At 39.2% G+C, this 14,693-nt stretch overlaps 1 protein-coding gene across 3 annotated transcripts in view; it reads left to right on the forward strand.

The window, feature by feature from the left end:
- The window catches only part of vav3a (vav guanine nucleotide exchange factor 3a), a 54,092-nt gene that overhangs the window by 14,025 nt on the left and 25,374 nt on the right, over positions 1-14,693 (forward strand). For all 3 annotated transcript variants that reach the window (XM_086020856.1, XM_086020857.1, XM_086020858.1), the window contains exons 3-5: positions 11,571-11,629; positions 11,731-11,796; positions 14,538-14,646. In XM_086020856.1, the coding sequence (XP_085876982.1) occupies positions 11,571-11,629; positions 11,731-11,796; positions 14,538-14,646 (234 nt within the window). The remainder of the gene's footprint in view (positions 1-11,570; positions 11,630-11,730; positions 11,797-14,537; positions 14,647-14,693) is intronic.

A 14,693-nucleotide genomic window follows, 5' to 3' on the forward strand; every position in this document is an offset into this window, starting at 1 on the left:
ACTGACACTTTGGGGCAGGGGACACAATGAGCACATGAGCAAGCCTGCAGGCCAGTTCTAAAAATAGCTCCCCAATGATTGGGCATTGTGACTTCCGAGGCATGGTGTAGAAGTTCATTCATTCATTCATTCATTCATTATCATATTCAAATGTATACGGTTGCAAAATTTCATAGAAATCATGTGTTGGTTGGATAAAAGGACACAAATCCCATTTGTTAGGTTTGTTAGGTTTAACCTTAGTCTTTATCTTGTTTAGTGATGGATGCAGTCGATCAGACTTGAGTGTTGTATCAGCTTTTTATTCCGGTTCTGTCTCACTTGAGCGGCACAAGGACGTAGAACTCATGTCTTTAAAGAGTTTACCATTTAAAAAAGCGTAATGACACTTTTATGTCAGCCTGAGTGGGATCTTCTTTACTCTACAACACTCGGCAGCATTTTGAAGAGGGTGAATGAACATGCTGAGGTTGAGTGTTCTTTTGGGTGGGGGCTGGGGGGGGGGGGGGGTGTAAAAGGAGTGCAAGGCAAAAATGAAAGGGGAGCAGGAGATGGTGGTTTATTGATTAGTTATTTTCCCCTCAGGTATCAGTGATATGTTCAACAGTGAAAATCCACTAAAGCAGCGATACATCCCCCCGACTAGCTCGCCCTTCCTCTCTCCTTCCTCCCCCCGTTGCCCTTCAGCTGTTCGCTAACCAGACACTTTGTGTGACCACATATCATATGTCATCTGTGTTCATGGATACCTTGGCGATATCTTTGCAGCTTTTGCCTGAGCTACTGTGTGGCCCGCATTTACATTGACACATTTTCCTCCGCGGCTTATGTTGGCCATGCAGGATTTGGCGAATAACATACTTGTCTTGCTCACAATGGGGAAACATTGCCAAGAGGACATTTTGAAGTCAGCAAAGTGATTTATTGTCAGTGTAACTCTGTTGCATTTCTAGTACAGTGATAGTGATTAGTATGTGTTTTCTTGTTGGTCATTTTCATGCTGCTTTTCTTCTCCCGTTTCAGATAAGAATCTTGGCAGACGAATAAATAGTAAAATATAACAAAAAACAAAGATGGCTGAACTAAATTGCTACACTATAAAGAATTCCACTACTGTGTTTAACCTCCCACTATATACCACTAAAACTTGCTCTAATTTAAATACAGTAAAAATCAGTTACTTAAAACAATGTAAATAGTAAATTACAGTCTGCTTTTTTGCTGGATTCGTTGCGGTTTCCATTTTCTGCGTGCACACTGCTTCCCGCCCTCAACCGTTATAAATTTTGCATTGAAATTTGAACAATTTGATAGAAGCTTTAAAGTCGCTGTGCTCAAAAGGTCTGTGGATAATTCATGGACTCCTGGTTTACTGATGTTTGCATCTACTTGAGTCACACTTCTGTTGGCCTTCTTCAAGCGTGAATGCACGCACAAATGTGCAAACATTACACACACGCACGCACGCAAAATTGAGGGCCAGTGATCTCCCCGCCTCTTCGCCCACCAGCTGCAGCTCCGAATTGCCTGTGATTGTTTCAGGGTGGAAGAGGGAAATGTCTTTGATGATTGCGGACTCGTGTTTGATCACATTGACTGTCTTAGCTGCGACAACTACCACCTGATGGCATGAAGGAGGGTCTTGTGGGGGTGGTTGACGACAAGACATTTTTTCTTTTTTTTCTTTTGCTGAAAATGCAAGACAAGTCGAAAGGTTAGTTCACCCTGGTGGTTGTAGTGTGCTCATTAAAATGTCAGCTGAATATATTTCTCAAACCCCAAAGGGTTGTATCATACTTTAGAATGTCTCCTGATCCTCAAGTCACATATGGTGGAATTGCTGATGTTGAACACAAGCTGTTATGAGACCATGGCTGATGCCTGATTTCTGTAGAGTTAGAAAAAAAAAGTCCCTTTGTAGAGTCTTACTTTGTCAGTGTTCCATATAAGCCACACAAATCCAAAGAAAAACTAAACACATGAAGTGTGAGATATGCTGACTCATCATATGGTGTCTGCTAGATCTGGTTTTCCCCAAACTTTTCGGTCAAACTGCAGTTTGTGCGACTTTATTGGCATTCGACTCCACGTGGCAACCATTTATGAGACCAGTGTTCACGTGAAATGGTTAAGTGGGTGAGCAGATTTATCATGCATCCATCATTCCATCTCGCTCTGAATGTGAGTGCGTGTTTTTGGCTGTACATACAATATGAGTTGAAAGGAAGCCTCCGACTGAGTTCATAACATTCAAGCTGCAGGGAAGAGAGAACATCCAATCAAAAGTGCTTTTTAGTTTTGAATGGATATTTTGAGCTTTTCCCAGAAAAATAACACCCTGGATCCTGAATAAAGTGAAAATGTAGTTTTAGTACATGTGTCTAATACAGCATTTCATTTTTTGGGGGGAACATAAATTAGACACACTTTAAAATAGATTTAAGATGCAGTCAAAATGCAGTTTGAAAATACTGCGCGCATAGAAGGAGATTAAGGTCGAATGTGATTTTTTGCACCTGGGTGGGAAGGCGACATTTTTCACTCTCACTGGTTGCTGTAGAAGATACATAGCGGATATTTATAGGCCACCGCTGGGTCTGGGCCAGCCGGTGTGCATGTAAAGCTGAGCCACCGTGGACAGGATCAAAGAACACAGAGGATGAAGTGCAAGTCTACAAACTAGTCTCCCTCACCTCACTGTCCTACTTTCTGACAGCTTTTTTTCCATCGTCACTACTCAGTGCTCAGCTCGAGGGAAGTAGTTTAAAGGATAGAGTTTCAATATTGGACTCATCATTTACATTGCTGACTTAACTGTATCTGTGGCAAATCTGGTTTGGAATGTGTAAGATATTATTTGATGATCACCTTCGGAAGGATGAGGAATTATTGGTGGTATTATGATATATGGTACAGCATGAGATGCTTTTTTTCCCGGACCATTTTCTGGCTCAATGTATAAAAGACAAAGCATGAAAGTATGAGGGGCTTTATATCCACTAAAGTGGAATCTCTGTTTTCCCAAATTTTTTTCGGACAACATTCCTTTGAATCTTCGATGAAGTGCTGGAGGCGGCATCTGCCATCACTCCAGTAACAACGAATGGGATTTCATCGGGGTGTTTATGATATTTCAAGCTATGTCAGAGATGTTTTTCTGGAACATAAAGATTGCGGGAGCAGTGTATTGTATGCCTTTCATTCATTTTCCAGATGCTCAACGATTACCATGGAGGTTTTTTTTTGTTTTTTCTTTCTCCTCCCTCTGTGTTGCTTTCCAGAGGTGGAGTCGGTGGATGCACTGCCATTCTAAGTATGGCGGAATGCCATCAACCTTCTCCACCATAATGTTATGAAAATATCCCACCTCATGTACCGTGGCATGTAGAAATATCCTAAAAGATTTTATTCCCCAACTTTTACATCATGAGCCGTTTTAGTGCTACTGATTTCAAGTGAGGTATGTCGCCATGCCTTCATACACATTTTTTTCTTATTCTTAGTCTTATTGTGCTCTATTTTGTCCAAGTGTGGAGGTTTACAGTATATATTTGTGTTGGAATCAATCTGGATGGGTTTAGTTAAAGTATTGTTTTGTTAAAATAATCATCGTTGAACATGGATGTTACTATTTAGTGCTTGGCAACTTGGTATAATGTCATCAAGAAATTACGACATAATGGCGACAAGTTTGTGGTGTGCATACGTTTTCGTTGATTTTGGTTGATTTAGCTTATTGTCCTTCAATTTTTGTAGTTATATGAAAATACCTCCAAGTCACAACATTTCCGTCTCTGTAAAAGCTATGAATGCGCCATTTTGTGAATTTGTAACGGATGCATGCGCTTTCATTTTACTCAGACTCAAATGAGTCTAGTCATTTAGAATTGTGCACAGCTGCATGACTAAAAGTGGGGAATTTGCGCAGTGAGCTCTTGTGCATATTCACTGCGTATTTAATTCTTCATGATTATAATGGGGCATCCTTAGGGTATTCTTACTGATGCAAACACAATTATCGCATATAGATATGGCGAGATGACTATTTGCAGACATTGTTTTGAGGCAAACATCCCGAAGTTGGCAACACGTTTGTTGCATAACAGTGTAACTAAATTGTGTTCTTCTCGAAGTGATATGATGGTTACGCTTGTATGTACTATATTGTCAGAGACAATTGCTTATGTGTCATGGTCTTTTTTTTTTTTTTTTTTTTGCTTTTTGTCTGTTGCAAAATAAAATTAAGTCCTATACTAGCTATCTCGCTAGAATTTTCATCGTTTCAGGACCTGCAGCTAGGTATCATTATGTTTAGCTTTTTCCACAGTGATGTGAATTGTAATCATGTCTCACTAAATATGTGGTGGTAAAAGTGCTGGTCAATATCATCCACCCCCAGCGGAAGATGGTAATAAACTGTCTGACATGTGAATTACCATGATGAAGTGTTGTGAGGTGCAGAAAGATGAATAATCCTGATTCAGACGTTGTTTACCAACCTACAGCAGGAATGGCTGTGAATCAGAATACAAAGATACTGAATGGTTTGACAAACTGGTTTGTAGAATGGATATTATTTTTTTCTTTTTTACATGATGTCAACATTTGTTTGCAAGCTGAGGATAACTGAATGGAGCCGTCCTCAAAGTCTTGGCCTGCCCTCATTAGGCTGCGTTTTTATGAACAAATGGGTTTCAAATGAGCTACGTGTTTCAATCTAAAATAGCATGATGCACATAGTATATATATATATATTTTTTGTCTTTTCAACAATGTCACAAACAGATCATTTTGACAAAGCTGTTTCTACATGCAGCCACGTTCTGATCCTGTAAATGAATGAAGACATTTTATAAAGCTGAATCAACATTCCTCTCCAAGTTTTATTTGTTCCAACATTTGGAAACACATTGCTAGTTAGGATACAAAAAAAACCCATCAATTGTTCACTCCACATGTTATCCATCTCAAAAGCAAAAAGCCTTGTTCAGAACATATCTGGTCAACACCCCATCAGAAGGGAGGTTTGAGTCAAACTACCTTGGTTTTGTTGAGTTTGTTCACATTGTGACTTTACTTGTAAATTGGTTACTGATAAGATGACTTCAGTAATACTGAAAAGAAAGGAAAGTCCAATTGTTGTTCTTTGTCAAAACATGCCTTGTTGGAGAAAAATAACACCCACATGTCCAAATGTGACACTTGAGCTTTCTTGTGTCATTCTAACTGACAAGATGAAATCCTCGGAGGATTGTGTGGAGGATATGTTTTATGGACAGACTCATGGCACTGTTTACAAAACAACAATCACACATAAACTTGTGGTGATTCAACGAGTTCCAAATGAGACTGTCAGGACTGGAGTGGCTTTCTGTTAGCTGTCCAAAACTTTCAAAACGCTTATGATTGAACAATGCCTCAGGCAGATTACTCTCAAGTTTCTACCAGTTCATGCTCAGCCAAATTTCAGTGGCAAGATAAAGAAAGTGTCACTTAATGTGAAGAAAAAAAAAAGAGAGGACTATATGTGGCACAGACCCATTTGGGAACGGGTGATATGATTATAACTTTAACATGGCTGCCACTATAGATTTTATTTCCATCATAACAACGAATTTAATAACATACACTCTGGAATACATGCTTAGCCAAAGACAAAATATCTCCATGCCTTTTTGATAATATTTATGACAAAGTGAGAATTTTTCCATTATAGAAAAAAATAATGTTTTGATGCTCCAGCTCCGTCTTCTTTTATTCTATTTCTAATTCTTAAACACTTGACTAAATATGTCACCTAGTGGAGGCCAATTCAGCCCTTCAAACTCTTCCAAAAATGTATTTATTGTTTTCAAATATTGACAAATTCACACCATATAGATTCAAAGCAGTCCATTGACCATTTTCGTGGGGTCCTTGCCTCTCTCACATAGCCCAATCGTGGTTTGCATTGTGAATTTCATGCATGTTGCCTTTGACATAAATAATAAAAAAGCATACCATACAATGCTATCTAATTAACCCTTTGGAGACTTGAGAGTGCATCTCATACACTACATACGTTTATCTGTGAAACATGTTAAAAGGAATGCTTGTTTATGCTGACAGTTGTAAGTTCCCTCCCTCCAGCTGACAGCAAGGTGAAGATTTGTCAGATCAGACGTTGTTTGTGCATCAAGGCCTCAAGCTGTGTGGGAATATCAGCATAGCCCAGTCAGTGTGCATGTGTGAAAACAGTCTGAACGTGTGTTCCCAAAAGCGATATGTTTGTTTGTTATGAATGTATGAACACAGGGTAGGAACAATTTGAAGGATCCGATTGCTGTAGGTGGCAGAGCAAACCATCATATCATATTCAGACGTAATACTGACTTAGCTGTGCAAGTGTGCGACTGAAGTTAGACCAGGACTTGGAGTGTCTTCAACTTCCACTGGGACGGGCTCTGTTCCAGTGTTTTCTTCTGGAAAATTCATTTCTGAGCATGAGACATGTTAGCAGCTGGGCCAGTTGTTGAGTCACTAATATAGAGTGACAAAACTAGATAACCTTGCAGCAATGGACACCATCGAGTTATTTTGTGGGACATCGGCACAATTATTTGAAAGGATTGTACAAAGTATTTCAATTGTCTCCAGTGGAAAAAAAAATCTAGATTACTGTGGATGTCAAAACTATTTTCCCTTCGGAAAGTGGACTAAACATAAATGATATGATCAAACTGTCACCTTAAAGCGGAAATCAACCCAAAGATATTTTTGTAAGAATATGTTCCCAGCAGGCCCACAATTCAGATTAATTTTGTGTTTGTGGATTATAAATTAAGCACCAAAATGCACTCATTTTTAACCATCTTTAGGACAAAACGGCCGCCCCCAGAGATGGATAAAAACGAGTGGATTAACACTTATTCCACAAACACAATATTTATCAGAATACTCTGTTTTAACTAGTGGCCTTGCATAAAACATATTTTTGAAAAAAAAATGTTTGCGTTCACTTCCTTTTTTATGAAATATTCATCAGCTGCACAGGAAATTGTTAACAATATTGTGAGATTCATACAAGTATGAAACAGTGTAAATAATTCATAGCTAGTGATGCATCATCAGTGGAAGAATAATACGCTTAATGCGGACAAGGTGCAAGGTAGATTTGTCAAGGAATTTCCACTGGCAATAAGGACTGAGTGGAGACGTGTTCCGCATTCCAACCAGCCCGACATCTGTATATGCGGCCCTGCTAATTATGTATTACGGGTGTTAATGAGCCGTGGTTGTGATTGCCAAACATTAGCTCGCCTCACTCTCTGAGCTTATCACATTTTTATTGGCTTCTCACTGTGTAGACTGGATCTCGTACATTGCTGCATCTGTCAGACAGACTGCGGAGGACAGACGAACAAAGCGGGATGCATTTTTACCAATATGTGCAGATAACTTCGGTATACTTACTGGCCACTTAATTTGGCGCACTCAAGTCGTGACCTCGCGTACACTTTGTTATAGTTGTGTTTGTGTAGCATTGCGCTGTATCACATTGACAAGTGTTTCTACTGTAATATTGTAATTACGTTATTAAGCTACATGAGGAGGTCAAAATAATAGAAACACCTCACAATGCATACAAAGTAATTTGAATTGAAACAAGGCATTCTGAAAATTATTGTGTCTGTGGAATAAGAGTTAATCCACCTGTTTTTAGCCATCTCTGGGGGCGGCCATTTTGTCACTTCTGTCGACTGAAAATGACATCACAACTGCTCAGGGGTGGATTTTGCTAATTAACTCATATTTCACAAGGGCAATACTTATCAGAATGCCTTGTTTCAATTAGTGGGCTCGCATAGAACATTTTCTTGTAAAAAACATGTTTGGGTTGACTTCCGCTTTAAGAACATTTTTACATGATAATGCTTGTTTTCAAAAGTTGAACATAACCAGTGTACAATATTTAATCTGCTCTCCCACCATCCAGTTGTTATGTTTGACTTTTTGTTGCCTTACATTTGACTTTGTTCAAACATAGCCTGCAAATTGAACACAGAACAGGATTTTCTGGGCAAGGAAACATTTGGTGTTTCAACTTATGACAGTCGTTAAGGCGTCAGAGAAACCGCAGTGGGCTTTTAAAAGCCAAGCCCCAGTGTTTGTTTTTTCACATGCAGATAAAAGAGGTCTAATACCCATTTAATGACACGTTGTTAAAAATATATATTTTTTTAAATTGAGTGCAGTGCAGCACTAAATATACGCTTCCAATTATGATCCATTAAATTACATTGAAAGATAGACAGCAGCGCAGTCTATTACGTAAGAATGAGAACCAAGAGCCGATGCGAAGCGCACTTGATGCTGACACTGTACGAAGGCGCTTTCACACCTGCTCATTTACTGTGCTTGAATATGACCCTCAGTGTTTGGCTCCTGGTTATTTCAAAAACAGCTGATCCCGGGTCATCCTCTAGCTAGACTGATGATGTTTGACGCTTCCCCTCGTGCATGCATCTTATTTTAAGTGTGCGACTACAGATACATAATGATTTTTAGTGTCATGCACACGTGGAATCGGATCCCTGGTGATGAAGTATTTGGACGTCTTCCTCATGACAATACAAGGGACGTTTATTTATTTATGTTCCTACAATTGTAATCGGTTATGTTTTGAGCTTTCTGCAGCTGGCATGTTAATAACTCGGACCAATAACTTTTATAATTGTATTTATTATAATGTGGCCCATTTCAAATGACTCTTTTTTTTCAGTTAAACATTTGTATTGACAAAATTCGTCTATAAAAGTGTCTAATTTGGTGCTGATCATACCATTTTGCTTTCCCACATTTCACTTTTTTTTTTTAATCCTTTAGGCCGTCAATGCAAATGTTCCATTAGATTACCTAAATCATTGCCCTTATTTTTAGCTGGTAATCTAGAAATTGAGAAAAATAAATAAATAAGCGCAGCGAATTAGAAACTGGAAGAGCAGGCTAGAAGTGTAACATCCATTATTTCGCCCCTCGATCATCATCAAATGTGTTTTTTCCTCTCCTCAGATCATTAACCCAACTGATACTGACGTTCAGTCACAATATGTTCAAGGCCACGCTGCCGCTACGCTCTCACCCTCCTTTCATTGCAGCGAGTCACCTAGCTTTAATTACACTGGTGTTGAATAATTAGATGAGACAGGACAGCTTTATTAGGAAGCCAACGTGAGCCACTCGGGGGCCCCGGCTGCTTTATCTTTCACCTGCAACATCGCTGCTGAGGTTGTTCGCGGCCCAAATTGATACATACATGCGTATAATGTAATTACTTCTTCTCAACCGAATAGCCGTTCTTTGCCTCCATATGTTGTGTTCTGAACTCTTGCCTGCACTCCATTTCCAGAGGCTTACTACGAACTACCACTTGACCTGGCAACCTACCTTACTAGTAACATGAATGTCAACTTTTAGACTGTTTCTAAGAAAATAAATCTTTTCTTCAAATTCTGTACTCCTAATGTGCACAAAATGAAGCCCAAAAGTGATCTGGGGCTACAGCTTTAATTTAAAAACGGAACTGTATTGCGCTGACAAACCGACACCAGCGTAAATTAAAAAAGAAAAATGTGTTTGCACTGATTGACTATGACACGGACACTGTTTCCACTTAATTGGCCAGTGAACTGATTGACCCCACACACTGTATCTCACAGCTATTAAGGGAGGAATAATATATTATATCATTATTTTTCCAATTAAAAGTTACAAAACATTATTAAGGTAATATACTCATGTAATTGCCAGAGGTTGAATGTGACGTAATTAAAGCACCCAATTAAGGTTAATGATTTGGGATGATATATATATACACAGCTTTAAAGACTCCTTTTGACGTTATATTGTTAAGTCTTATACATCCTCGTGCCATGCACTAAAAGCATCAATTATATTTATTTTTGCTCCGCCATTTGCACCCGCTATTTTTGCTCTTCAATTCAAAAGCACTGCCAATTGGACTTCAAACCCTTAATTTGCCTTTGTGAAGGTTCTGTTTGACATGTGTTTTATATAGTCGCTTGTCCAGCTCCATTCCTGTGAGTCTTCAGAAAGTGGATTTGGCCATGCGCAGATGGGTCACTTGTGTTGCAAATATGTGTGACTAACGTAGTCAGAGAAGCTGAAGGGCAACGGTGCTATGCGACTCATCCCACTGGAGCGCCTCCAGTGTTCTGTTCAGCACACATTGGCTCTTGGCGCACCAGCCAACTGGCCCAATCTCACTATTCTCACTACAAAACTAAGCTAATAACCTGTGAGGCTGAATAACTGCAGTGAGGAAAATTATGTCCACATATATATACACTATATGTTTGGATTATCATTGTCTCCAAGACAGTTATTATTTACACATTGTTACACTGATGATCACTCAAATCTGAATGGGAAATGATATCATAGGGGATTATTCATTGATCATCAGCAACATGAGCTGCACCTATACAGACCAACGCAACCAAATATTGAAATTCTTGCTGAGCTTGCCTCATATAGTCAAAGAAGGTAACCAAAATATTATGAACACCTACCAATATAATACAGTGCAGTTCAGCACCGATGCCAACTACAACCACAATAATGCACAAAATGCTTCACAAAAACCTCCTTGGTTGTCTGTAAATTGACTTTAGGTACCTGCTGTACCTCACTTGGTGGCTAATTATGAACAGTGAAACAATAACCACGTGTATGTCTTTCCTTTGTGTGCTATTAGTTACTGAACGAGGAAAAGCCAGTTGTGTGATCAGTACTGATCTGTTGGATCACCTCAGGGCAAATGTATCTACTCGCCCTGTCTCTGTGTGTCCTGACAGTGAATTGACGACCCACAAAAGGCTGTCTGTGGCTTCTTTGATGCGTACAGTATTGAAAAAGAAGAAAAAAAAAAGTTAGAAAAAAAAAAAAACATATGGGTGATGATTCATAATCATCTATCCTCCATGACGTACCAACTGAGTCATGTTCTCGCATTACACTGGTCATCTCCGTTTGTCTGTCTTCATTTTTTTGCTTAAAAAAATAATAGAAATAATAATGTATGATAAATGTGTTGTTTGTTGACGTCTTTTGGAAAGCACAGTATGTCATAGAATAACGCTGTTGTTTTGAAGAGTTTGAAAAGGCTACCCTCTAGTGTCAAATGTGAGAATTGCTACCCTCGCATGCTTATAAATGTACAATACAGTTTAATGAAAATATCGTTATTAATACTATTGTGTACAGTTGTTTTTTTTCTTTTAAAAATTCATTAGTCCACGCCTAGTCTTATCAGAATCATTATTCCTCAACAGATCAGTCCAAATGGTAATTAGTTTGCGTTATATCAGAGGTGTTTCTGCAGATGTGACCGGAGACAGCAAAGCCACTCACAGCCTATTCATTTCTGCCTTTCTATCTGCTGAATGATATGCTATGTTGATATGCTATGTTGACATGCATTCACCAGTGCTGTGACATTATTATCTTATTATCATTTTTAAGATGCTCTGAACGGGCCTGCTAAATTCATATCTGCTTTTCCATTGCAGGTTATGGACACACTTTCTAAGCTTTCTCACACAACAACTGCACAACAAACTGGAATCAGGTATGTTTCAGTTGACAAGACATGTCACATGTATTTAATTCCATATATTATATAGTGTTACAACAGTGACTGAAAAGTGTGTATGTGTGTTTTTTTAAAAGGTATTTTCCAACTGAAGAAAGTGTTGAAGATGAGGATATCTATAACCACCTTGAGGACCTAATAGAGTATGTTGTTTTCTTATAACGTTTTTTTCCTGCTGATGCAGTTTCAGGGTCAATTCTTTATAAGACATTCGGTACCAAGCTGTCCATTTTTATTAATTGCCTAGAGCAGCATGACTTATTGGTGAAATGATCTAGGTTTTCGCCTTGGGGGAATTTAGTCTCCCTCCTACGACACCATGCTGTTGTATGTTTGAGGAACATTTGTTGCCTGGGTGTTGACTGGAAGGCGGCCACCTCCTCCACGGCTGTCATTGCCACCTCACTCTGCCTTTTTCTTTTTTTCACACCACAAGGCATGCAAGCTTGTGGTTTGACCGTCTGCTCATTCAAGCTTGTATTCAACTCAAGAATCGAATCGATTGCATTTCAAAACGGAACGCATTTGCATGTCAATTGAGTGCCTCAAGCCCTGTTTAAACGTGGAAGGCTAATTGACAAATAGGTCACCTGAAATGTGAGGTATTTTCTACTCTTGTACTTGTTTGCGGGATTTTTGCAAGTAACTTTATTGAAACAATACGTGCTGTTTTCCATCCATTTTGGGAAGTGAACAAAGACCAAAGTCAGTTTGATACAGTATCACTCACCTACATAGCAAACAAGGCTCCTGGCACAATTCCTTCCAAAGCCCTCTATCTCAGTGCAAAGCATCAAAGAAAGAGATTTGGAGAGCACCGGTTTTGAAGGTTCTTAAGATTAACATTTTGGGGGACTGGAGCAGCTGCTGGCAATGCAGTTTATTAATTTGTACTTAAAACATAATGCGCATAGTGCATATATAAATATACACATATACAAGTAATTATACTAAACTTATGTGGGGTTGATATTGAAAAACATTTAAAGCGGAAGTCAACCCAAACATATTTTTTTCAAGAATGTGTTCCCAGCAGGCCCACTAGTTAAAACACGGCATTCCGATTAATTTTGCGTCTGTGGAATATAAATTAAGCAGCAAAATGCACTTGTTTTAGCCATCTCAAGGGGCGGCCATTTTGTCTTCTGTCAACTGAAAATGACATCACAACTGCTCACGACCAATCATGGCTGACCTGTTTTCTGAATCCGAGCCGTGATTGGTCTTTATGAGCTAAAAACGAGTGAATTAACACTTATTCCGCAAACGCAATATTTATCAGAGTGGCCTGTTTCAACTAGCGGGCTTGCAAGAACATATTCTTGGAAAAAAAAATTATTGCGTTGACTTCCCCTTTAAGGGGTGATTTATAGCAACTGTTGTAACTTAAATCAGTGGAGAGAGACAATGTTAGAGTTAAAGTGCTTTTGGGAGGCCTCCCACCACCACAGAGCTCTGCCGTATGTTAGTGCTGACAGCTCCAGGCACTGAGGGGAGCCCACAAGTGAGTGTTGACAGTTGGGATGTAATAGGCGTCTGACAAGGGCCAGCGGTGAACATGTGGGAGGGAGATGTGACGGCCATCATTAAACTAACCAGAGTTCTGTTTTTGACTCTTTGCAAGTCTCGGTTCATTGGTTGACTGATGATGTTAAATGGGTGTCATTAATCCAGATCAGATGCACATGCAACAGGAGAAACCTTTTATTCGCCTATTTTTCATTCTCTTTTGGTGCATGCCATTGAGAGCTGTGAAGGCGAAACCCCTTTTAGTGCCATCGGTGAAATACTCTACTGGAGGCTCACACTTAGGTCTTAAGTCGAAGTGCAGATTCAACCCCTGGACTTAAAGAGTGTTAAAACTGATAGCAAAATTTGAATGCAGCCTCACTTCAAATCGGCCCCTTCAAGTTCCTGACCAATGCCACGCCCCTCACTAACATGGACAAGCATACTTAACTTACCTGTCAAGCTTCATACCCAGTTTTTGGTAGGGCCAGGGGCGGAGCCATGGGTGGGCCAGATTTTCAGACTGCCCCCCCAATGAGATTCATGATAAAATGTATACTTTTACAAATTTAGTAAATTATGAAATTATTTGTGTTTTTCATATTATAATGGCATAATTGTGATTGTCTAAGCAAGATCTGAACTTCATATTCCGTTTGTCATTTCACAGTATTCGAATATACATTATGTCGGGACAGGACGAGTTTGCGAAGTGAGAGAAATATTCAGGCCCACCCTGATTTTTCAGGCCCACCCATTAGCCACATTATGGCCCTGGTTTGGGCTAAACGATTTTCGGAAATCTAATTAAGATTTTTTTTCTCTCAAATTTGCGATTTAATATGCTTTAATTTTTCCAGGTCCTTTTCTAATGTTTTTTTTTTTTTTTTCACAAACAATCGATTAATTCATCTGCATTACAAAAAACACTATCAGATCTATTGTACATTACAAGATACTAAGTTAAATGTTCCGCCATAGTTTCAGCAAAGCTCCTGAAGCACAAGGTAACAGTTCTGCGCGATGCTACGAGTTGCTCAGGCTTTGTGTTTTCTTAAGAATCAAATATAGGTACAAAATGGGGCCATGGAAGACAGATTTTTTTTTTTTTTCCTGCAAGTCATTTCACTCATGCACTCCTGTCAGTTTATTGTACACTGACAGTTTTAACAACTATAACAAAAAAAAAGATATTTTGGGGAAAATTGTAAACTCACTCTTTTAAGCAGATGTAAAAATTGTACACTACTATAGACAATTACAATAAAGACGGAAAGGCAGCTTGATTGAGATTCAACGTGAATCTCCGCAAATTCACTGTCAAACAAAGCAGCCACGTGATACGAGTGCATGTGTTTTGTCATGTGTGCTACAGTGAAAACAGGGTGGAAGACGAGGAGGATCTGTATGACTGTGTGTATGACGATGAAGAGGGCGGTGAAATCTATGAGGACCTGATGAAAACGGAAGCTCTCGCACCCCCGGTCAGTCTTTTCCTCACATCGCTCATGCGAGTCATGACACATCACAT

This window comes from Filicampus tigris, chromosome 21 (genome assembly GCF_054856515.1).
Source record: "Filicampus tigris isolate MCC_2025a chromosome 21, RoL_Ftig_1.0, whole genome shotgun sequence".
NCBI classification, from domain to species: Eukaryota; Metazoa; Chordata; class Actinopteri; order Syngnathiformes; family Syngnathidae; genus Filicampus; species Filicampus tigris.